Source organism: Lynx rufus, unplaced genomic scaffold (genome assembly GCF_022079265.1).
Source record: "Lynx rufus isolate CCGP_SWC_20201006 ecotype Redwood Valley unplaced genomic scaffold, mLynRuf1.p SCAF_3, whole genome shotgun sequence".
Taxonomy (NCBI): Eukaryota; Metazoa; Chordata; class Mammalia; order Carnivora; family Felidae; genus Lynx; species Lynx rufus.
Window position 1 is genome coordinate 58,091,791 of NW_025814845.1, and position 24,806 is coordinate 58,116,596.

At 37.1% G+C, this 24,806-nt stretch overlaps 1 protein-coding gene across 2 annotated transcripts in view; it reads right to left on the reverse strand.

The window, feature by feature from the left end:
• Positions 1–5,184: 5,184 nt before the first annotated feature.
• Positions 5,185–24,806, reverse strand: part of CDKL2 (cyclin dependent kinase like 2) — a 45,699-nt gene continuing 26,077 nt past the window's right edge. Inside the window, exons 6-12 of one of the 2 annotated variants that reach the window (XM_047092040.1) lie at positions 18,833–18,921; positions 16,013–16,148; positions 14,842–15,140; positions 14,141–14,234; positions 11,628–11,751; positions 11,147–11,253; positions 5,185–5,250 (exon numbers count right to left, since the gene is read on the reverse strand). In XM_047092040.1, the coding sequence (XP_046947996.1) occupies positions 5,185–5,250; positions 11,147–11,253; positions 11,628–11,751; positions 14,141–14,234; positions 14,842–15,140; positions 16,013–16,148; positions 18,833–18,921 (915 nt within the window). The remainder of the gene's footprint in view (positions 5,251–11,146; positions 11,254–11,627; positions 11,752–14,140; positions 14,235–14,841; positions 15,141–16,012; positions 16,149–18,832; positions 18,922–24,806) is intronic. The other variant, XM_047092041.1, reaches the window with a different exon arrangement.

A 24,806-nucleotide genomic window follows, 5' to 3' on the forward strand; every position in this document is an offset into this window, starting at 1 on the left:
TCAGTAATGTCCACTACTAGGTATTTACCCAAGAATATGAAAATACTAATTCCAAAGGATATATGCACCCCTATGTTTATTGCAGCATTATTTGCGATAGCCAAATTATGGAAGCAGCCCAGTGTCCATCGATCGATGAGTGGATAAAAAATATATATATTCTTTATATATATAAAGAATCTTAATATGGGATATATATATATATGTGGAATATTATTCAGCCATAAAAAAAGAATGAAATCTTGTCATTCACAACAACATGGATGGATCCAGAGAGTAGAATGTTAAGCAAAATAGGTCAGGCTGAGGAAGACAAATATCATATGATTGCACTCATACGTGGAATTTAAGAAACAAAACAAAGGAGTGGGGGGAGGGACAAACCAAAAAGCAGACCCTTAGAGAACAAACAGAGGGTTACCAGAGGGGAGGTGGGTGGGGGAATGGGTGAAATAGGTGAAGGGGATTATGGGTACACTTATCTAGATGAGCACTGAGTAATGTATAGAATTGCTGAATCACTATATTGTATGCCTGAAACTAATATAACACTATATGTTAACCATACTGGAATTAAAATTTAAAATAATTTAAAAAAGATAACTAACTTGCCACCTCTATATCAAAGTTTCCCCCCCAAAACAATTAACAGATAATTTAAAATTTATCTAAGTACCATAAAGTGCTATACACATTATTTGTATTCTCTTCATTAAATAAATGCAAATAAAGCCATCTATGGAGCTCAGTAAGGTATAATATTTATTCATTTTAAAACATACATCCACACAGCAAGCCCATTTCTCCCCACCAATACGTATACATATTTCCTATTAGGCTTAACCATATTCTTCTAAGGAGAGCAAAGTAATCTTAAGCTGAAAGAAAGAATTACTTTGGTTCAGTATCTATAGGCCAGTTTGCAAAATCTTCTTTTTCAAGTAGTTCTGCCAAGGTTCTAACCAGATATGATCTTTGAATCTCAACTTGCACTTACAGTAAATTATTTTTAGTTCCTTAATTCTAAAGTTCACAAAATGTGTTAATAGGCAAAATACAACAAAAGCAAATACAGAGACAAAAAGTTAATTGATCCTAGATCCTCAGTCATTGAGGTGATCTTTAAATAAAAATAACATCGAAATAAGCTGGAAAGCCACTTGACTTTGAAATATTATCTTCTTTCCACACTGTACAGTCTATTGGCAATATTTTTTAAGTAAAAATAAAATAATATCTTAATGTGAAGCCTATTAATGTCTATACATTAACTGTCTTTAGCATATTAGCCATACCAGTGTAGTCAAACACCTGGTCAGAGGTTAAAAATAGAGTTTCAAAATCAAGACCAAATTTTAATTGAACCACCTATAGACTTCTACATTGGAATCTCTCATTTTGCCTCCTCCTGAATGTCCTGCTTTTTTGAGGACAAAGTATCTAAGGTCAGAATTTTATTATTAAGCTCCTCAGAGTAATAGAAAAGAGTATTAGTTAAATTGTTGGGCTAAGTTTTAGTCAGTGCCTTTTGGAAAAAACAACACATCGTTAACTGGTTAAGGCAAAAAAAAACACACAAATTCTGGTCCCCTTAACAGCCATTCTCTAAAATAAATTCAGAGCGTGACCAGCAACCTAGAAGCCAAAAACCTACAGCCAAATTGGCTTAAACTTTCCACCTGGAAGTCATGGACTGGGGCATGAGAAACGGTGTGTGGACTGTATGTAGGTAGATATTTTTGCATGTTCGTGAAGAGCTTTGGGGAAGGCCTATGTGTTTGAGGAAATGAGAAGACAGGAGCATCTCTGGGTTCTGTCTGATATCACCTTCAAACTATCAGGACAGGAGTGAGGTCCATAACAGCGGACACTTCCTCCCCAAAGCCTCTTCAGCTGGGGAGTTCAACAGTAACTGGCCTAGAGAAAAGTAAACAGTCGTAGTCAATCAGTAACACTGCTTCCCATCTCCTGGTTTTGTATGTATATACTTCCCCTTTCAAGGAGAAGCATAGTCCTCAACTCCAAGGCATACCTACAAAATTCTCCTTCACCATTCTCATTCCATAATCATGTTCCCGCACGCAGGAACACTGGCTCCAGAATCTCACAATACAGAGGACTACCCGATGTCAGAGTCATACTAAGTCATGAGAAATAAAAGGTTTCTTTGAGAAATTTGCATCAGTGTGGTTCATAGAAGATCAGCAGAGAGGCCAGATTCCCATAGTACAACAATCAAACATCAATCACGATAATCACAGAAACCAAAGATATACATCTATCCATAGAGAGCAGTTACATATCTCCTTAAAGCCTAGAAACAAGAAAGCTTTTTAAATGTATATTAATAGGTACGTTATGGTAAAGGAAACATTTTCTCTTACTGATACTAGTTTTTTCATTTCTTCAAGTGATCCTAGTTTTTATCACCTACCACCACCAAACCCATTCCTAAGTAAATGTACACATTTATACAGATAACACAGAGTTCAATGCATAAATAACATAACCATTATAATGTTTCTCTCTCCCTTTTTAAACTCATTTTGAATCTTGGGTAATTTTAAATCACAATCTACTAACAGTAAATACACATTTGTGGAACAAGAACCATATCACTATTCTTCCATTGGATATATCTTGAAATAGCAACAGTGGACTTGAAAGGTGATGGGATAGCAGTTGGGGAGGGGCACTTGTTCAATCTTCCTTCGAAACACTTGGAAGTCTTTGTCTTTTTTCTTCTACAAGGCCTTTCCCAGAAAATGCAGGCAGTTCAAAAGCAAATGACCAAAACCACAAATCTCTCTTTGTAGGATATCAGCACTTTGGTCACAAGAAGATGTCATCTCAAGGGCTAGAGTAGCATCTAAAAGCACAGGGGGATACAGGCAACCAAAGAGTTTACATAAAATCTTTCTAGAAAGTGATTTATATCTTACTTCCTTTCTCACATTGAATATATTTATAATATTGTAAGTATTACACAGTCTAAGAAAACTTAAGACCGTATATAACAAAAACAAGATTTTAAAGAAAACCTTTAGGATAATTATCAACCAAAACTGTCATGTGTAGCACACCATCTCCTTTTATGTAAATAATGACTAGTTTTGACAAAATAGATCCAAGTTTTATAGAGGCTACAGTTTATATAGTACGTATAATGAGTGCATTGCAAAGACGTCTCCCAGCGCCTAGAAAGGGCCCTGTACCAATGAGGAATTAAAACTTAAGATTTGTTCACTTCATAGTAAATTCACATTTGATGTCACAGACGTTCAAAATGCTTTGTGGAGAATGAGATACCACCTCACAGCTGTCAGAATGACTAATATTAACAACTCAGACAACAACAGATGTTGGCAAGGATGCAGAGAAAGAGGATCTCTTTTGCACTGCTGGTGGGAATGCAAAGTGGTGCAGCTGCTCTGGAAAACAGTATGGAGGTTCCTCAAAAAATTAAAAATAGAAATGCCCTACGACCCCGCAGTTGCACTACTAGGTATTTATCCAAGGGATACAGGTATGCTGTTTCGAAGGAGCACATGCACCCCAATGTTTATTGCAGCACTATCAACAGTAGCCAAAGTATGGAAAGAGCCCAAATGTCCATCAAGGGATGAATGGATAAAGGAGATATATGTATATATATATATGTATATATATATGTATACATACATATATATGTATATATATGTGTATATACATATATATGTGTATATATACATATATATGTATATATATGTATATACACATATATATGTATATATGTGTATATACATGTATATATGTATATATGTGTGTATATACATGTATATATGTATATATGTGTGTATATACATGTATATATGTGTATATATGTATATGTGTGTATATATGTGTATACACACACACACAATAGAGTATTACTTGGCAGTCAAAAAGAATGAAATATTGCCATTTGCAATTACATGGATAGAACTAGAGGGTATTATGCTAAGTGAAATTAGTCAGAGAAAGACAAAAATCATATGACTTCACCCATATGAGGACTTTAAGAGACAAAACAGATGAACATAAGGGAAGGGAAGCAAAAATAATATAAAAACAGAAGAGACTCTTAAATATGGAGAACAAACAGAGGGCTACTGGAGGGGTTGTGGGAGGGGGGATGGGCTAAATGGGTAAGGGGCATTAAGAAATCTACTCCTGAAATCATTGTTGCACTATATGCTAACTAACTTATGTAAATTTAAAAAAATTAAATTAAATTAAATAAATGTTTTGTGGAGGTTAACAGATTAATTCCAACAGTACATTTATGAGAGTGTGGGATTTTATTACCATCATATTTTACAGAGTTAATAAGATATTAAACATTAGGTGACTGGTCTGAGGTCACATACCAAATTGCCACTCAAAAGGTCTGATCTTTGGTTTTCATTTTTTTAGTACTAAACAGTTATATTTAAAAGGAAGGCAATCCTGTTACCATTTAAAATTGACATTTAATTTTTCAAATCACTGTTGGTGCCTAATCAAGTGAGTTCTTAATTTACTCTGTTTTCCTTTTTAAAAACATTTGTAACATATTTCTCCTGGGGGTAGGTCCCCGGTGGGGTGGGAACGTGTGCCAGTGGGTCCTGTTCTTGCTGTGCAGACACATGGCGCAGGCCTGGAGCTTGTAGCTCCCTTTTTACCGTGGTGGAGTAGCAGGACAATAATAAAGTCCATCAGAAACAAATATAAAAAAATACAATATAAAAATAAAAAAGAAGGCAATCATCTAGAATAGTGCTGATCCCTCTTTATTGGGAAAAAGATTACCAAGCAATCATTTCGTCTTTCTTGCTTTACGAGCCCAAAGGGCAAATGACTGATAAGGGAGATAAGTATATATCCTTCCACTGCACTCATCACCCTGAATTCACCTTACTGTATCCAATAAAACACAGGAGATTAGTTTAAGGGCAAGAGCTGTAAGCTCCATGAAAAGGGATTTCATCCCAAAGACAAATACTACTTCTTTTTTTTAAGTGGCACAATTCTTTCTCTACCAGGTGTTCTCACAGAATCAATCACTAGAGAATGCTTAACGGCAGAATTTGGCCTTTAGCAAGCTACAAAATATCTCCCATGGAAGGTTTACTTTGCATTAAGTATGAGAAACCAGACATACCCAGTTCAGAACCAAAATGACTCTCAGTGCTGGTGCTCCATTCGAGGCAAATCAGCCTCCGAATCATCTGACAGGGGAGATCCTGAAACCTGTAAGTTAATAATCAAGCATTAAAGATTCTCAAAAATTGTAAAAGTCTCACTCCCCCCCCCCCGAAAATCCCAATTCTTGTTGTTCAAGTATCAGATGTTTATAATTAACCATTCATAGCGCAAGCTGCTTGCACAGAAGACGATGATGAAGTAAGAGGCTGTTATTCTTTGACCTCTTTGGTGATACATGTGTTAAAAAGATGCTTCTGATGTGCCAAGGTAGTGTAAACCCACTACAACCCATCTCTCCTACTTATTACAAACAAACAAATAAACAAACAAAAAAAAACAAAAAAAACCCTTTAGGAAAAATATGAAAAACAACTGGAGATTAAGGAGAGGGGTCAAAAGTTGGAAATGTGATCCTTCACATGGGGGGTAGGTTTCCAATTTTGTTTATTTTTTGCTCCTGTGACTTTGCCCAAAAGGCAGGCCCTAGTCTCAGAGTAGTGAAGAAGTACAAAAAGCTAAAAGTCTGAAAGAAACTCCCTTGTTATCCCAGAGAAACCCTGCAAGCCACAAAGTATGGGGGTGGGTTGGTCCTGGAGCGAACAGAACTAGAGCAAGGGACTCCCTAATTCTGTGTATAGACTGACGGGAGTCTGAGCCCAGCTCCTGACGCATGCATGCATGCAGCAGCTCCAAACCCAGAGCAGCAACAGCTTGGCAAACTGAGCTGAGATTTGAACTACCTGCACAAGTCTCCCGCTAACCCCTGAACCACACAAACACAGGACAGATGCAAACTACGATATCAAAGACTTAGAGAACTGAGATTTAAAACATTTCTCACAAGAGATAAGGCAGAATTTGCAGTGAGAACAAAACTTCAATGACTGCCTGCTAAAATAAAACGTCCACATTCTCCAGAGGGTTATAACAGGACCTGGAGGCTACACAACGTAATATTAACAGTTTCCAAGATACAATCAAAGTTATTGGCCATAAAAAGATCCAGGAATGTGTCATCAATTCTCAATGGAAACGGCAATCAACAGATGCAGAAATATATATGCTATACAGGTATATATAACTTAATTAAGTTTATAAAGTCCCAATATTTGGGTCACCTCGGGATCGATATGAATGAAAAAACAGGAATTCTTAGCAGAGAAATATAAGCCCTAAAAAAGAACCAAGTGGACATTTTAGGACTTAAAAATACAGTATCTGGGGGCGCCTAGGTGGCTCAGTCAGTTAAACATCCAACTCTTGGTTTCAGCTCAGGTCATGATCTCACGGTTTGTGGGATCTAGCCCTGCATTGGGCTCTGTGCTGTCAGGGCAGAGCCTGCTTGGGATTCTCTCTCTCCCCCTCTCTCTGCCCCTCCCCGCTCATATACTTTCTAAATACATACATACATACATACATACATACATACATACATAAAACAGCATCTGAAATTTAAATATCTCCCTGGATGGGCTTAATAGCAGAAGGGAAACAACAAGATAAAGAATCAAAGAACTTAAAGATAAATCAATAGGAATTACCCAATGTGAAGAGCCAAGATAAAAAAAGAAAAAAAAAAGATTAAAGAAAGCAGAGTCTCAGGAACTTGTAGAAAATACCAAAAAGTCTAATATCTATGTCACTGGACTCTCAGAAAAAAAAAGAGAGAGAGATTATGGCAGAAAAAAATTTTTGAAGAAATAATGACCAAAAACTTCCAAATTTGGCAAAATCAAAGAACAAATCAAGAAGTTCAGCAAATGCCAAACAGGATACAAAGAAAACTATGCTTAGACACATCTTATTAAAACTAATGAACACAAAACGATGAGGATAAAATCTTGAAAACAGGTAGAGAAAAATGAAACATTACATACATATGAACAATTCAAATGCCTAAGAATGTCCCACATTCTGACAGAAATCAGAGAGATCAGAAGACAGAGGAATGATGTCCTTATAGTCCTGGGAGAAAAAAGTTTTTAAAAACCTACCAACTCATATTCTATATCCATTGAAAATATATTTAAGGGATGAAGGCAAAATAAAGTCATTCTCAAATGAAGGAAAACTAAAAGAGTTTGTCACCCATCAGACTTGCTCTGGAAGAAATGCTAAAGGAAGTTTTTCAAGCTGAAGAAAAATGATACCAGAGAATAAAAGTATAATCTTTAAGAAAGAAGGAAGAACAACAGAAACAGCAGGTAGTTAGGTAAATATAGAAGACTACTTATTTCCATAAATTGCTTAAAATATCTATGACTATTTAGAGCAAAATATATGACAATGTAGTGGGGTTTTTGGTGTATGTAAATAAGACAAAGAATTCTAACATAAAGTCCAGGTTGAAGTAAAAGGAAATCTGCTTACCACTACATTTTACAAGTGGTACAATATTTACTCTAAGTAGACTGTGGAAGGTTAGTTAATATATATTGCAATCCCTAGAGTAATCACTAAAAAAAATAATACCAAGAAATATACCCAAAAGCCAATCCTAAAAATATTCAAATACAAAAGAAGACTAAAAAGGGAAAACAAAGAAATAAACAAACAACTATATATATATATATATATATATATATATATATATATATACACACACACATACATATGTATAAACATAGAGCTAGATCCAGATATATCAATAATCACATTCAATGTTAATGGCCTAAGTATTTACTAGCAGGCAGAATTCTAAAGATATCACCTGGTTAGTCAATCAAACTATTGTAGCTACTGCTCTGAAGCAACTTTGCACATGGAATTAATGTTACTAATCACGTGACTCTAAGATAGAAAGATTATCCTGGCAGGCGCAATGTAGGCCTGCAAGGCCAATCACATGCCTCTTAAAAGCAGAAGAGGAAGTCAGAGATGAGGCAGAAGGGGAGGTAAGGGAGGGTCAAAGAGTAAGAAGGATTTGATCGCTATTACTAGCTTTGTAGATGGCAGAACTAGACCATGAGCCAAGGAATGTGGTCAGCCTCTAGAAAGTGACAGCATCCCCCAGGTGTCAGCCAGAAAAGAAACAGGGACCTCAGTCCCACAACCTCATGAAACTCAATTCTGCCGACAATCTGAGCGGGCCTGGAAATAGATTCTCCCCTAGAGTCTCCAGAAAGAAATGCAGTCCCGCTGACATCTTGATTTGGGGTCTGTGAGACTCAAGGGGAGAAGAAGCTATTCCTAGGCTTCTGACCCATGGAAACTGTGAGACAGTAAATATTTTAAGTTGGTAGAAGTTTACTAGCTATAATAGGAAACACATTCCAATGAACAGAATTGGAATTGACAGAATGGATACAAAAGAAAGACCCTACTTCTATGAAATGTTGTACATTAAAACAACAACAACAACAACAACAACAAGAAACAGATAATATAAAAGTAAAAAGATAAATAAACCATGGAGACAAATAAGTAGGCTCGAGTGGCTATTTTAATCTCAGATAAAATTGGTTTCATGGCACAGAGCACCACAAGTGATAAAGAGAGGCATTTTCTTTTTTTTTTTTTTTTTAATTTTTTTTTCAACGTTTATTTATTTTTGGGACAGAGAGAGACAGAGCATGAACGGGCGAGGGGCAGAGAGAGAGGGAGACACAGAATCGGAAACAGGCTCCAGGCTCTGAGCCATCAGCCCAGAGCCTGACGCGGGGCTCGAACTCCCAGACCGAGAGATCGTGACCTGGCTGAAGTCGGACGCTTAACCGACTGCGCCACCCAGGCGCCCCAAAGAGAGGCATTTTCTAATGATAAAAGTGATAATATATCAGGAAGACAAAAACTATTATAAGTGTGTATGTACCTAATAATAGAGATTTAAAATACAGGAAACAAAAATAAACAGATATAAGAGAAAAATAAATAATTCCACAGTCAGTGAAAGATTTTGACAGCACTCTTTCAAGAACTGATAGAACCAAACAAAAAAATCATTAAGGATATAGAAGATCTGAAGAATACTACCAACCACCTTAATCTAATTTCACATTTGTAGTAGGCTATGTCTAACGACTGAAGAATATACATTATTTTCAAGGAAACAAGGTTCATTCGCCATGTTGGACCATCTGCTGAGCCATAAAACACATCTCAATGAATCTAAAATAATCAAAATCATACACAGTATATTCTCTGACCATATGGAATTAAATTACAAATCAATAATAATAAAATATCTAAGGAAACGCTAAATAACTACTAAACAACATGTTTCTAAATAATTCCTGGGTTAAAGAAGAAATTACAAGGGAACTAAGAAAATGTTTGGACTGAGCAATAATGAAAAACACAACACATCAAAATTTGTGAGATGATGCTTAAACACCACTTAGAGAAAAAATATGTAGATACATACACATAGAAGTATATAATGTGTGTAAGTGTGCAGGAGGTGGACAAGTGGAGACAGAGTCCACGGGTTATGCAATAATTTACTTACAAAAACCTATCTTACGGGTGTTCCAGAAGGTACATAATAGACTTTTATAAATGTGAAAATGTTTGTGTTATGCACAGAAACAAAAATGAAGTTCAACGTATTGATCCATACCATAACGTAAGAGTGCAAGGCAAGTCACAGCTTCTGCCAGAAAGCCTTTTGCTTTCAGTCTCTCGCTGTTTCTCTTCCCACTGACATCTTCCACATATAAACTCATGTTATTTTGGTGTTGATTTGTGTTTTTCACTACACCTACTTTCTCCTTTATTGTATTTTAAATACAACTGGGAAATGAACAAATAAACTAAGAGTAAAAATGCAGAACAAGTTTATAAATATCAAAGGAATAGTTCAAATCAACCAAATAAAAATACTGACGTATGAAGGCTGCCAAAGCCTTTCTTCTATTTCATGAGACAAGATTTGGTTATGTGAACCCTGAAAAGTGGTTTTGAACAATAGTACCCTCACAGACAGCAAGTGAAAAATCCTGCACCTTTAAAATCCACATTAAATTTTAGGCATATACAAGGAATTTATTGAGATACTATAGTTCCTAAAAGTAAAATTTGTGATGGTAATTAATCTTCATGCAACAGGAATTTATTTAGTTTTGATTATATTGCTGCAGAAATTGTTAACAAGAGATAAGGCAAAGTAATAGCAGTCAAAAAACCTTTTTCTCAGCGTCACTGTGTAACTGCCTCTGTAATTTGTTGCCCTCAACAACATAATTTCCCTTGTTGATTGAGCTCTACCAAACTATTTAAGGCGTAGTAGAAAAAAAACATCCACATAGATATGGAGGCAATACTTAAATGAGGATGGAGACTTAAATTCCAAAACAAAAGTTGCCTAGCATCAAGGAGAGGTGAGAAATCTGTAAGTACAATGATGCATATCCAAAGTTTATACCCAGTTATGGTTGGCTCAGGGAATTTAAAAGTTTGCGAGTTTTCTTAATGTAAAAATGAGTGATAGGACTGTTATTAAAGCAGCAGAAACATAAATATTCTGTAGAATTAAGAGAAATTATAGAAAAATAATTATATATAGAATAGCAAGTCTTTAACATGCACAAAGTAGATAGTCTTGGGGAAACATGTCAAATAGAGGATACATTTTAAAAGGATACAGGCAATTCAAAGAGTGAAAGATAGGTTATAGCTTTGGGGTTAACTCAGTGAAATACTATGAGTTACCACAAAAGTTATATAAAAGCCAAAGCTAGGCTACACACACACACACACACACACACACACACACATAATGTTAATCTATAAAAAACTGATGACGGTAAGCTGGAAAATGTCATATAAGTATACATGTAATAAAGGTACTAAGTGCAATGAACAGTAAGAAAAACTTTGACAAACAAAATTGTATGGATCCCACCAATTAACCTGCCCAATCCTTAAGAGCGAGCTTTCCCTAAGATACTTTAATAAGGACATGAGACCCAAGTTCTATCTAACCTATAAAGTATTTCTGTACCTGATGTAATCCAATACTGGGGGCGTGCAAGTCAATAGTGGCCAGAGAAGGAATTCGAGATTCTGAGAGATTTTTGTTCTCTTTCCTTATTAACCTGGAATTTCGAGCTAGATAAAAATAACCACAAACACATTTAAAAATTAGACATTTGTATTAGTTTTCCACATTCTATAGCTGTCCCTCAGTATATACTTAGTGTACATATTTACATACATAAGTCTGTAAATATTTACATATGGAAACACATAAAGCTACTACAATTTTTTACTTTTAATATTTTGTTAGTTTACTTAACATACATTTTATTTATTTTTTAAGATTTTATTTTTAAGTAATCTCTACACTTAACATAGGACTCAAACTTACAGCCCTGAGATCAAGAGTCACATGCTCCACTGACTGAGCCAGCAAGTATTCCAATGTAACATAAATTTTAAATAATATAAACAAAAAGGCTGAAAAGTAAAAGCATTATACATACCTATGCCTTCCATGGCTCTTAGTTCAGGGAGATGATTATAGTTCAGTTCAGGCAAACGGACATCTGTCTTTGAGTATTCCCTTCTTTTCTTATTTGCCTGAAGTAGGCTCTTTTCACTTGGGACCTAAGATCAGAATGATTAACACAAGTGAATTAGCCTTCAGGTAAGCTTGGCTTGCCTCTTTTGTAACTACTATATTGATATCCTAAAATTTAGGAATTCAAGAATAACACAAAACTTCAGAAGTCCTGTAATGAGATTTTGAGTTTCTTTATTTGGAATTTTCTGCTTGTTCTTTTAATAGAGTAAGTGCTAAGACTCTTGGTTCAAATTAGTTATAAAATAATTAGTTTAAAAAAACCTATCTGCATGTCCAAAAAATAGTAAGTTCAGACCTCAGGTTGGTCTTCAACCTAGGTGTTGTAGAAAGTTTAGGCAAAGTTCTGCCTCCAATAATTTTCATTAAGACTCAAGTGTGTCTTCTTCCCATTAATCTCTACCTCTTTTCTTGACGGCCTCTTAAAAATAAGGATAAACAGAAATAAGATCTAAAACTGACAGCCAGTGTTGATTATGCAATACCTGAAAGAAGGCTGATATCAATTCCAGCAAAGTGCTTTTGAGCCAGCTACTCTGAAAGCCTTGCTGATCAAAGTAATCCTCCAAAGCAGATCAAGAATGTAAAACACAAAAATATCTACAAAGAAATCAGTAGGGTACTAAAAAAAGGAAAGTACTGTGGATACAGAAATCGTGGGCCAAGAATAATTAAAAGAAAAGCAAATGTAATGCCCAAATCATGAGAGATATGAAAAGAAGGCTACTCTTGTTCAGCTCTGAGGATAACGAGAAGGGTAGACAAGGGAAATTTGAGAGAAAAATACTCTTTGGGAATACATCCACACCTCCATTCCCTGGCACAAGAGTTCTATGGTGCTAGACATGTTCTAGGTGTGGGGTAGAGCTGTAAGGAAAACAGAGCACATATTCCTACCTTGGAAATGTACATTCTAGTTCGGGAGACAGACAATATATAAATAAGCAAATATAGAGGCTGGTAGGTGTATGTAATGGAAAAAAATTAAGCCAGGAGAGAGAAAAGAGAGTAATGCGAGACAAAATGAGTTCTAATACTAGGGAAGACCTCACAATAAGCCTTCATGTAAGCCAAGGAGGAGAAGAAGCAAATTCTTTGGATTATCTGGGGGAAGGAATGTTCTAAAGCACAGGAAATAAGTGCAAAAGCCCAAATATAGGCGCATGTCTGGCCAGGTTCAAGGAATACAAGGAAATCAGTGGGTTGCAATAGATCGACCAAGAGTAAGAGAGGCCAGGGGCACCTGGGTGGCTTAGGCAGTTAAGCATCTGACTCTTGATTTCCGCTTGGGTCATGATCTCACATGATCCCAATGTGAGATGGAGTCCCACATTGGGCTCTGCACGAGAGACTGCTTGGGATTGTGTCTCTCCCCCTCTCTCTCTCTGCCCCTCCCCTGCTCATGTTCTTACTCTCTCTCTCTCAAAATAAATAAATAAACATTAAAAACAAGTAAAATTTCAAAAAAAAAAAAAAGAGAGAGAGAGAGAGAGCGTAGCCAGGGGTGGAATAAGAGGGATGGGGACCTGGGTCAATCAGGGACTTACAAGCCCTGTTAGGATTTTGGTCTTGACTCAGAGATGACCAGTCAATGGAAAAGTGATGATGATTTAAGTTAACTTTAAAAAGAAGCATTCTGGCAGTTACGTTAAGCAAAGTAACACTCCTCTGAACCTTCAGAAAACCTCTGAGCCTTGTACATGCTGCCATTCTTATAATCTGACACTGTTTTAATTTGTTGATCTTCTACTAGACCATGAGCTCCTTGAAGAGAGAGATAGATTGATTCATCTCCAGTGTCTCATAATAAGTTATCAATAAATATTTATTAAATGAATAAATAGAATACTTTCTTTTTTTAAAAAATGTTTATTTATATATTTTGAGAAAGAGATAGAGCATGAGCAAGGGAGGGGCAGAGAGAAAGGGAGGGAGAGAGAGAATCCCAAGCAGGCTCTGACTGTCAGTGCCCAGTGCAGGGCTTGAACCCACAAACCATGAGACCATAACCTGAGCCGAAATCAAGAGTCAGACACTTAACTGATTGAGCCACCCAGGCACCCCTAGAATACTTTCACCAAAAATCTTATGTGAGATACAACAATTTATCTTGTCACCTACTCTAAAAAAGAACTGATCACCAAGTATTAAGAAAATTTACTGTTACTAAAAAAATTAAAACATGTCATTTAAATAATATATTTAAACATCTAGACTTACAAAACTTACTTAAACTTTAAGACTTTCACATTTATGATTGTGACAGGTTGGGATGATACACGTATAATTAAGGTTCCACTTTACGATATGTCTCCAAATAAGATTCCCAGTTCTTCACTATTATATTTAACATTAATAGAAGTCTAGAAATGACTAATGCTTGCTCTTCTATCATGGGAGCAATAGTTCACTTACTGATGTGGTCACATTAATATTATAAATGCCTGATGGAGAATGTTTATGTGGTTTAACAAATGGAATGCAATACTTCTTGGTTTTCTCATCCACTCTGCAACAACAACAACAACAACAACAACAACAAATTTAAGTTAGAACCAGCAGTAACTATTTCTTTCAACCACAAAACCAAAACCAGATGACACAAAACTAAGTGACATGCAGTTTAATCAGCATTTAATGCCTATTCATAATCATACAATGCACATAATTCTGGTGAAACGTTCTGTCCTTTACCACTACCCTCATGCCTCCCACCTCGCTCCCAAGTCCAAACAAATAAATTACTTTTCTTTCAGCAAAATTTCCCAAATGAGCTTCTTTGTACCACCAAATACCCACAGCCATACCATGCAGCAGCAGATGCCCAAAGCCAATTATTTCTTTTATTATGATAACCTCCTTTCACATTTTTAGAATAAATAGTTATAGACCCTCTTCACCTTACAGAGTACAATCCACTTTCTTAAGACTCCGGTGAATTTTTTTTTTATCAAATGCTAATAACTTTCATTACATAGGCCAAAAGCATTTTGAAACAGAACAAGAATGAAGAGCACCCAGAAGCCCGAAAGTAGAATGTGGCTGAATCGATTAACACTCACAATTTGCAGACATACCCTGAAACAACATTTTGTTCTTATTTTCTTCATTCATACCTGTGACTCTGAACTCCTGGGATATTCACCATTCCAGAATTAACACCGGGAGCCACCGTGGAAAGATTGTGCGCAAGTGGAGGAATTGCCACGCCTAGATTTCTGGTGTGATCCACGCTTCCGTTGCTGCAATCTCTGAGGCTTGTAGAAGGCACGGTTGTGATGCGGCTCATCCCACTGTCAGGGAGACAGCTCGCATTTGAAGCTCGACTGACTTTTTCGACTTTTTCTCCATCCGGTTTTGGCCCTTTTATTTTAAATACTTTAGAATCTTTAACTTTGGGATCAGCATTGGTATCCTGACCATTAATAAAAATGTTAACAACATTAATGATCTGAGGAGAATGAAAAATTACCTCTTCCTGTAAAGAACTCGTCAACTACTGCAGAATTCCATAAATATCACCTTCTCATGCCCCTGTTTTCTTTATTCTATCTATGGAATTAAAATTACACCCAGGATTCTTGGTCAGACATTTATTTTGAATAGAAATGCAATAGCTCTGCTATATATCAGGTGAATATGATATATACATATATTAAATTTATATATATTTCAGTAGAAAAATGTGAAAGAGAAATTAAGTATCACTACTTTTGTTCCTATATATCTAAAGTCAGGAAATACAAAACTGAGAACTGCCTTCTTCTTTTGGTTCATTTGAAAAAATGTGAGTGGATTGTTGATGGATTGGAATTACCTTACCAAGAACAGATTCTAGGTAACCAACATGCAAATGTAAACTTCAAATAAATTAAATACCCAAATCTCAATTTTAAAGTGCTCTACTTTATACAAAAAAATTTAAATGATATTTTTCTCTCATATCATTTAAGGGAAAAAATGATACATGCATGTGTTTGTGTCCATGTGTTTATATGTGAGTACATGGGTCTAAATGTTCTTAGATAAGTATGACTTCCTGACAAGACCTACTGCACAGTCTGATACACACTCTGGTACACAGTAGGCACTCAAAACACGATATGTTAAGACAGTTTTTCAAAAGGTAACGTCTATAGAGAAGGTACATTTTTACAACTAAGCTAAAAGTTAACAACTTGCTCACTGCTCAGAAAACCTCTTTTTTTATATTCATTTATTTTCCTCCAAAAATAAAAGGATATATTACATTTAAAATTTAATACACATGAAAACATGGACATTTACCTGTACCACAAGCATTTTTCTATCTTCGCCTAAGGAATCACCTTTTTCCTTTTCCTTCTTTCTGCTTTGAGATTTTTTAGATAAAGAAATATTTCTGGCATCTTTCTGTACTTTTAACTGTAGTTCCTGAGAAAACCTACATAAAAATACATTCGTCAATACAAGAAAATTGTAGGGGCGCCTGCAGTGGGTTAAGCCTCCAACTTTGGCTCAGGTCATGATCTCATGCTTCATGAGTTTGAGTCCCTCCCCTGCTTGCACTCTCTCTCTCTCTCTCTCTCTCTCTCTCAAAAATAAATAAACATTAAAAAAATTTTTTTAAACACAATAAAATTGTATAAGACAGATAAACCAAGAAAAAATTCATTTTCAAGATTTTTTTTGTATTGAGTATTAAACTAGACTATGTTATTTAAAATGAGAAAAATTATTGGGGCACTTGGGTGGCTCAGTCAGTTAAGTGTCTGACTTTGGCTCAGGTCATGATCTCACGGTTCGTGAGTTCGAGCCCCGGGTAAGGCTCTGTGCTGGAGCCTGCTTGGGATTCTGTGTTTCTCTCTGCCCCTCCCCCACTCGCACTCTGTGGCTGTCTCTCTCAAAAATAAACAAACATTAAAAAACATTTTCTTTTAATGAGAAAAAGTATGGCCTAGATTAGCAGTTCTCAAAAGGTAGTCTGTAGAACCCTGGGAATCCCTGAGAACTTTTCAGGAGGTTCACAAGGTCAAAGCTATTCTTTACCTTAATAGGAAGATGACTGCTTTTCCTCTACATTGACACTGGCACTGATGGTGTAAAAAGCAATGGTAGGTGAGACCGCTGGCACCTTACCAAGAATTAAAGCAATGGCACCAAACTGAACTGACAGTTATGGCGTTCTTCATATTCATACACACATTCTCAGTTTAAAAAAACAAAGGCAGCGGGGCGCCTGGGTGGCGCAGTCGGTTAAGCGTCCGACTTCAGCCAGGTCACGATCTCGCGGTCCGTGAGTTCGAGCCCCGCGTCAGGCTCTGGGCAGATGGCTCGGAGCCTGGAGCCTGTTTCCGATTCTGTGTCTCCCTCTCTCTCTGCCCCTCCCCAATTCATGCTCTGTCTCTCTCTGTCCCAAAAATAAATTAAAAAAACGTTGAAAAAAAATTAAAAAAAAACAAAGGCAGTTTTGCTTAAGAACGTCCCTTATGAAATAATAAAGAAGTATTAATTTTATTAAATCAAAACCTTTGAACACAAGTCTTTTTTCATATTCTGTGTGAAAGAAGGGAATGTGCATGAAGCACCCCGCTACGAACCGAAGTGCAGTGGCTGTCTTAGGGAAAGGAACTGTGTTATTGTTTGAGATACAAACTAAACTAGCCACTTCTTTCGTGCAACATTTTTTACTTGAAAGAAAGGATGACAGAAAACTACAGTTATTCAGACTTGGAGTATTCTGCAAACATTTACTTTTAAAAAATGAGCAAAGGAAAACAACTGACAGCATTTGTGTTGACGATAAAATTCACATTTTTTTTAAATTTTTTTTAACGTTTATTTATTTTTGAGACAGAGAGAGACAGAGCATGAATGGGGGAGGGTCAGAGAGAGAGGGAGACACAGAATCTGAAACAGGCTCCAGGCTCTGAGCTGTCAGCACAGAGCCTGACGCGGGGCTTGAACTCACGGACCGCGAGATCATGACCTGAGCCAAAGTCGGACGCTTAACCGACTGAGTCACCCAGGCGCCCCTAAAATTCACATTTTTATGCAAAATTACAATTCTGTTAAACTTGTGTGCACTAGTGTGACTGTAGCCAATTCCCAATACTTAAAAAGACTTTTCTGATGAGAGAGAATGTGACTTTTTGATACTATATAATGAAATGTGTCACCATTTTAAAGATCTGCATTATTTAGCAAAATAGTATTTTCCAAATGACTAATAATGATACCACAAAAACACACATGGCTAAAAGCTCTATTCAAAGCGCAAGAAGATAGATAAATGGATTTTAATGTAACAGGGTATGGAAAGCTCACTGATATGTTTCAGACTCTGCAATGCAACCAACCCTTAAGAACTACTACTGCCAGGTTTTGGCATAGTATCAAAATTTAGTTTATGGACTCAATAAAGAATACCCACAATTATCTAAAAGGGCTATTAAAATACTCTTCTATTTTCCAACTCCATATATATGTGAGGCCAAGGTTTGTTTGTAGATCTCAATCAAAACAACCTAACACAACTAATTGAATGCAGATGCAATATGAGAACTGAGGTATCTTTCATTAAGCTAAACACTAAATGGATTGGTAGAAATGTCAAGCATTGTCATTGCCACTCATCTCACTATTCTTGGTTTTGTTAGCTGCACTGATGCCAGCAGCTGAGACAGCACAAGAGACCGCACCGGCAGCTCTGGCACTCACAAGTTTGGCACATCCAGGTCCCAGCACAGCACTGGCAACAGTGTCACATGACCGGGTGTGATGTGGGTACAGTGGCAACAGGAGATGGTACCTTTGGAAATGCATCAGTACCCAAAACGATGGCAACACGAACTCGTAGCAACACACAAATCAGTGACCTGAGTGGTAGATGTCACCACAGGGAGACAGAAAGAAAAGCAGGATGTAACTGCTTCATGTCAACCTAGACCCCTAATTCAGTGAACGCGGGGGACCACTCCTAGGAACTGCAGTATTGCTAAGGCTGAATAGAGGTAGGGTGGTCAATATTTGAGACTGTATACAAGCGGGTGTGTATAGAAATAAGAGAAATACCTTTACTTTAACTCTAGGTTGGGACACCCCGGAAAACATGAGCCAGTACTATACCTCTCAGCAAATCCATCCATATGAAAGAAATCATGGTGCAGGAGCTCAGCACAGAAGGGCCTTTTGTCTGGGTCAATATGTAAGCATTTCTGGAAAACCAAGGAATACATACAGCTCATATCAAACAAAAACTGCCTACATTTAAATTTCTGAATGTAGAAAAATAGAAAATTGCTGTTTATAGTCAATGAACTTTAAAAACATAATAAATGATAAAGAAAAAAATACAAATCTAGACAATGACCACTAGTGGTTGCTAATATCACAAAAAGAAAGACCATCAGACATGTGGTGTCTCTGGATGGAAACACACAAACCTCTTATGACATGGTCTTGCCAAAAATCAACCTGATTCTGATGAGCTCTAGCTCTAGTTTATAAGAAATACAAGACAGAGGAGCATATTAAACTATACTATGTGGATAATTCCAAGGGTCAAACAACCTACTTTCTTTTTTTTTTTTTTCAACGTTTTTTATTTTTTTATTTTTGGGACAGAGAGAGACAGAGCATGAACGGGGGAGGGGCAGAGAGAGAGGGAGACACAGAATCAGAAACAGGCTCCAGGCTCCGAGCCATCAGCCCAGAGCCTGATGCGGGGTTCGAACTCACGGACCGCGAGATCGTGACCTGGCTGAAGTCGGACGCTTAACCGACTGCGCCACCCAGGCGCCCCACAACCTACTTTTTTTAACCAATAAATGGCAAGGTTTAAACAAAAAAGAAAAGAGATAAAGATGAACTTGTAGATTAAGATATATCCACCAATTGTGATCTATAGAATTCATGTAGATCCTAGTCTGAGCTATAAAAAGAAATTATGAGAAAATCAGTGACACTTTGAGCATTAGTTAGATGTTTTATAATATTAGGGAAATATTTTTTTCCCTAATTTTTAAAATTTAAAGCCTTGCACAATAGAAGGGAAAGGGCCTATTCTGTGTATATCACTGTGCTGGATACTTCACATAGATTATTTGATTTTTTTTTTTTAATTTTTTTTTCAACGTTTATTTATTTTTGGGACAGAGAGAGACAGAGCATGAACGGCGGAGGGGCAGAGAGAGAGGGAGACACAGAATCGGAAACAGGCTCCAGGCTCTGAGCCATCAGCCCAGAGCCTGACGCGGGGTTCGAACTCACGGACCACGAGATCGTGACCTGGCTGAAGTCGGACGCTTAACCGACTGCGCCACCCAGGCGCCCCTAGATTATTTGATTTTAATGCAGGTCTTGCTCTGACTTATGAGAACCACTTAATGCCAGGAAAAACAGAAAAAACTCAATAAATAGCTTTAAGTGAACAAGAAAAATTCTACAAATGATTAAGGTATTTATAAGTGAAGTAATATAATATCTGGGATTTGCTTCAAAATGCTACAAAAAACAAAGCTGAGGAGGATGAAGATAGGTAAAAAGAAGACTGTCAAGATGCTGTTAATTGTTGCATCTAGATGATAAATACACAAGGGTTCATTGTACTACTATTCTTTCTACTTCTCTGTTTGGAGTTTTCCAGAATAAAATGTTTAAACGTTATGGGAATTCTATTATAAGGGACATAAACTGGATAATAGTTTTACCTTAATTCCCTTTAAATCTCTATAGACAGATCATAAAGCTGGCCTCCATGAAAAATATTTAAATCTGTTAGAAGATTACATAGAAAAGTAGAAATGTATTCATCTAAGAACTTGTTACAATTGTTTATAAGCTTAATAAACTTTTATTAATGAGTTATTTTAAAAATTTAAAAAGCAAAAAATATCTTGAGTAAATGTGATATGATCTTGGTGTTTTAGATATACTGCACTTATTTTATCAATACTTCAGGAAAGTCCTAATAAGAATTTTTTGATCTAACAACTCCAAAAGGTCTAGTGAGAATTGCCCTAATATCTTCCTCAACTACAAGGCAAAGGTGATGATCATTTGTAAATTAGCTTCAGCAAATCTAGTGGTTAAGCAAAAGCCTCCTTAACACTACAGTACATGTCATGATCCTATGCCCTGTGCTTTAATAATTTGCTAGTTCTTGGGGCACCTGGGTGGCTCAGTCAGTTAAGCTTCCAACTTCAGCTCAGGTCCTGATCTCACAGTCCTTGAGTTCAAGCCCTGCATTGGAATCTGTGCCGATAGCTCAGAGCCTGGAGCCTGCTTTAGATTCTGTGTCTCCCTCTCTCTCTGTTCCTCCTTCTCTCTCTCTCTCTGTCTGTCTCTCTCTCTCTCTCTCTCAAAAATAAAAAATATTAAAAAAATAATAATTTGCTAGTTCTTTACCTTTCTTTTTATTTCCTTATCCATTTTTCTTCTCTTTTCCACTTATATAGGCTTGCATTTCAAATGTTAAACATTAAAAAGATACTGTTATGAGGATGTTTTTATACTTAAAACATGCTAGATAACACTAAACAGTTTCTTAAAACAAATAAAATTTTCAGGCCTTGGGGCACCTGGGTGGCTGAGTAGGTTAGGCGTCCAACTCTTGGTTTCAGCTCAGGTCATGATCTTGTAGTTTGTGGGTTTGGGCCCCACATCCGGCTCTGTGCTGACAGTACAGATCCTGCTTGGGATTCTCTCTCTCTCCCTCTCTCTCTGTTCCTCACGACTTGTGCGCGCTCTCTCTCTCTCTCTCTCTCTCTCAAGATAAATAAGCTTAAAAAAATTCCTTTAAAAAAATTTTTTCAGGCCTTTCTTTCCAAAGATCTCCCTGCCAAATTACTTAATTTTTTAAACTCTTTCTTAATGTACAAAAATTACAGCCACCAGGGCCCAAACACAGGACATTGGCATTGTGGTGTGGAATATCAGCTTTAAATGTGGCTGTAATTGGCATGACATCCCAAGCCAAAATGTCTTATGAGAAGAAATAGAGGTGAACTATAAAGTCATAGCCAGTTTCCTCTCTACTCTGCAATCTAGGAGAAAAAACTTTCACCCAAGGGCAAATCAGGGTTACTCCAATGAACAAATCAAAGCAAACCTGGTGGAAGGTTCAAACACTCCACCACTACAAGCAAGGAGAAGCTTTGCAGAGGACTGATCAGTGGGATAGAGCAGTCAAAACGCAACAACAGAGTGCATGTAACACACTCCAAAAACACTTCCTGAAGTGTCAGGCCCTGGACAGCATATGACCCTTTTTAATATAGTAGTACTCACAGATGCAGGACGCATAACAAGCTATTAAACACATAAAAGAGGGGCGCCTGGGTGGCGCAGTCGGTTAAGCGTCCGACTTCAGCCAGGTCACGATCTCGCGGTCCGGGAGTTCGAGCCCCGCGTCAGGCTCTGGGCTGATGGCTCGGAGCCTGGAGCCTGTTTCCGATTCTGTGTCTCCCTCTCTCTCTATACCCCTCCCCCGTTCATGCTCTGTCTCTCTCTGTCCCAAAAATAAATAAACGTTGAAAAAAAAATTAAAAAAAAAAAAACAAACAAAGATAAAGAGAGAATTCTGAAAGCAGCTAGGGACAAAGGGGCCTTAACCTACAAGGGTAGATACATAAGGGCAGTAGCAGACCTGTGCACTGAAACTTGGCAGGCCAGAGGGAGGGGCAGGAAATATTCAATGTGCTAAATAGGAAAAATACGCAGCCAAGAATCCTTTATTCAGCAAGGCTGTCATTAAGAATAGTAGAGAGAGCAACCAACAGAATGGGAGAAGATATTTGCAAATGACATAACAGATAAAGGGTTAGTATCCAAAATCTATAAAGAACTTATCAAACTCAACACCCAAAAAACAAATCATCCAGTGAAGAAATGGGCAAAAGACATGAATAACACTTCTCCAAAGAAGACATCCAGATGGCCAACTGACACATGAAAAAATGCTCAACATCACTCATCATCAGGGAAATACAAATCAAAACCACAATGAGATATCACCTTACACCTGTCAGAATGGCTAACATTAACAACTCAGGCAATAACAGACGTTGGCGAGGATGCGGAGAAAGAGGATGAGGATCTCTTTTGCATTGTTGGTGGGAATACAAACTGGTGCAGCCACTCTGGAAAACAGTATGGAGGTTCCTCAAAAAACTAAAAATAGAACTACCCTACGACCTAGCAATTGCACTACTAGGCATTTATCCACGGGATACAGGTGTGCTGTTTTGAAGGGACACATGCACCCCCATGTTTACAGCAGCACTATCAACAATAGCCAAAGTATGGAAAGAACCCAAATGTCCATCAATGGATGAATGGGTAAAGAAGATGTGGTATATATATACAATGGAGTATTACTCGGCAATCAAAAAGAATGAAATCTTGCCATTTACAACTGCGTGGATGGAACTGGAGGGTAGTATGCTAAGTGAAATTAGTCAGTCAGAGAAAGACAAAAATCATATGTCTTCACTCATATGAGGACTTTAAGAGACAAAACAGATGAACATAAGGGAAGGGAAACAAACAATATAAAAAGAGGGAGGAGGACAAAACAGAAGAGACTCTTAAATATGGAGAACAAACTGAGGGTTACTGGAGGGGTTGCAGGAGGGGGGATGAGCTAAATGGGTAAGGGGCATTAAGGAATCTACTCCTGAAATCATTGTTTCACTATATGTTAACTAATTTGGATGTAAATTTTAAAAAATAAAAAATTAAATTAAAAAAAAAAAAAGAATAGTAGAGAGAAAGGTTTTCCCAGACAAACAAAAACTAAAGGAGTTCATGACCACTAAACCAGCCCTGCAGGAGATCCTAAGGGGGACTCTGTGAGTGGAAAACAGCAAAGACTACAAAGGACCAGAGACATCACCACAAACATGAAACCTACAGATAACACAATGGCACTAAATCCATATCTTTCAATAATCACTCTGAATGTAAATGGACTAAATGCCTCAATGAAAAGACACAGGGTATCATAATGAATAATAAAAATAAGATCTATCTATATGCTGCCTACAAGAGACTCATCTTAGACCTAAGGACACCAGCAGATTGAAAGTGAGAGGATGAAGAACCATCTGTCACGCTACTGGACATTAAAAGAAAGCCAGAGTAGCCATGCTTATATCAGACAAACTAGATTTTAAAACAAAGATCGTAACAAGAATTGAAGAAGGGCATTGTATAAATTAAGGGATCTATCCATCAGGAAGAGCTAACAATTGTGGAGGCACTTGGGTGGCTCAGTCAGTTACGCATCCTACTCTTGATTTTGGCTAAGGTCATGATTCCAGGGTCATGGGATTGAGCTCCACACTGGGCTCTGTGCTGACAGTGCAGAGCCTGCTTGGGATTCTCTCTCTCATCCTCTCTCTCTCTCTCTCAAAACAAATAAATAAACTTTGAAAAGAAAAAAAAAGAAGAGATAACAATTGTAAATGTTTATGCCCCCAATGTGGAAGAGAGCACCCAAATATATAAACCAATTAATCACAAACCTAAACAAATGTATGGATAATAATACCACAATTGTAGGGGACTTTAATACTCCGCTTACAACAATGGACAGATCATCTAGGCAGAAAATCAATAAAGAAACAATGGCTCTGAATGACATATTGGACCAGATGGACTTAACAGATATATTCAGAACTTTTCATCCTAAAGCAGTAGAATACACATTCTTCTCAAGCACACATGGAAAATTGTCCAAAATATATCACATACTGGGTCACAAAACATCCCTCAACAAGTATAAAAAGATTGAGGTCATACCATGCATATTTTCAGATCACAATGCTATGAAACTTTAAACCAACCACAAGAAAAAATCTGGGAAGCCCCCAATCACATGGAGGCTAAAGAACATCCTACTAAAGAATGAATGAGTCAAATTAAAGAAGAAATCTAAAAATATATGGAAGCAAATGAAAATGAAAACATGACAGTCCAAATCCTTTGGGATGCAGCAAAGGTAGTCTTAAGGGGAAAATTCATTGCAGTTTAGGCCTATCTCAAGAAGCAAGAAAGGTCCCAAATACACAACCTAACCTTACACCTAAAGGAGCTAGAA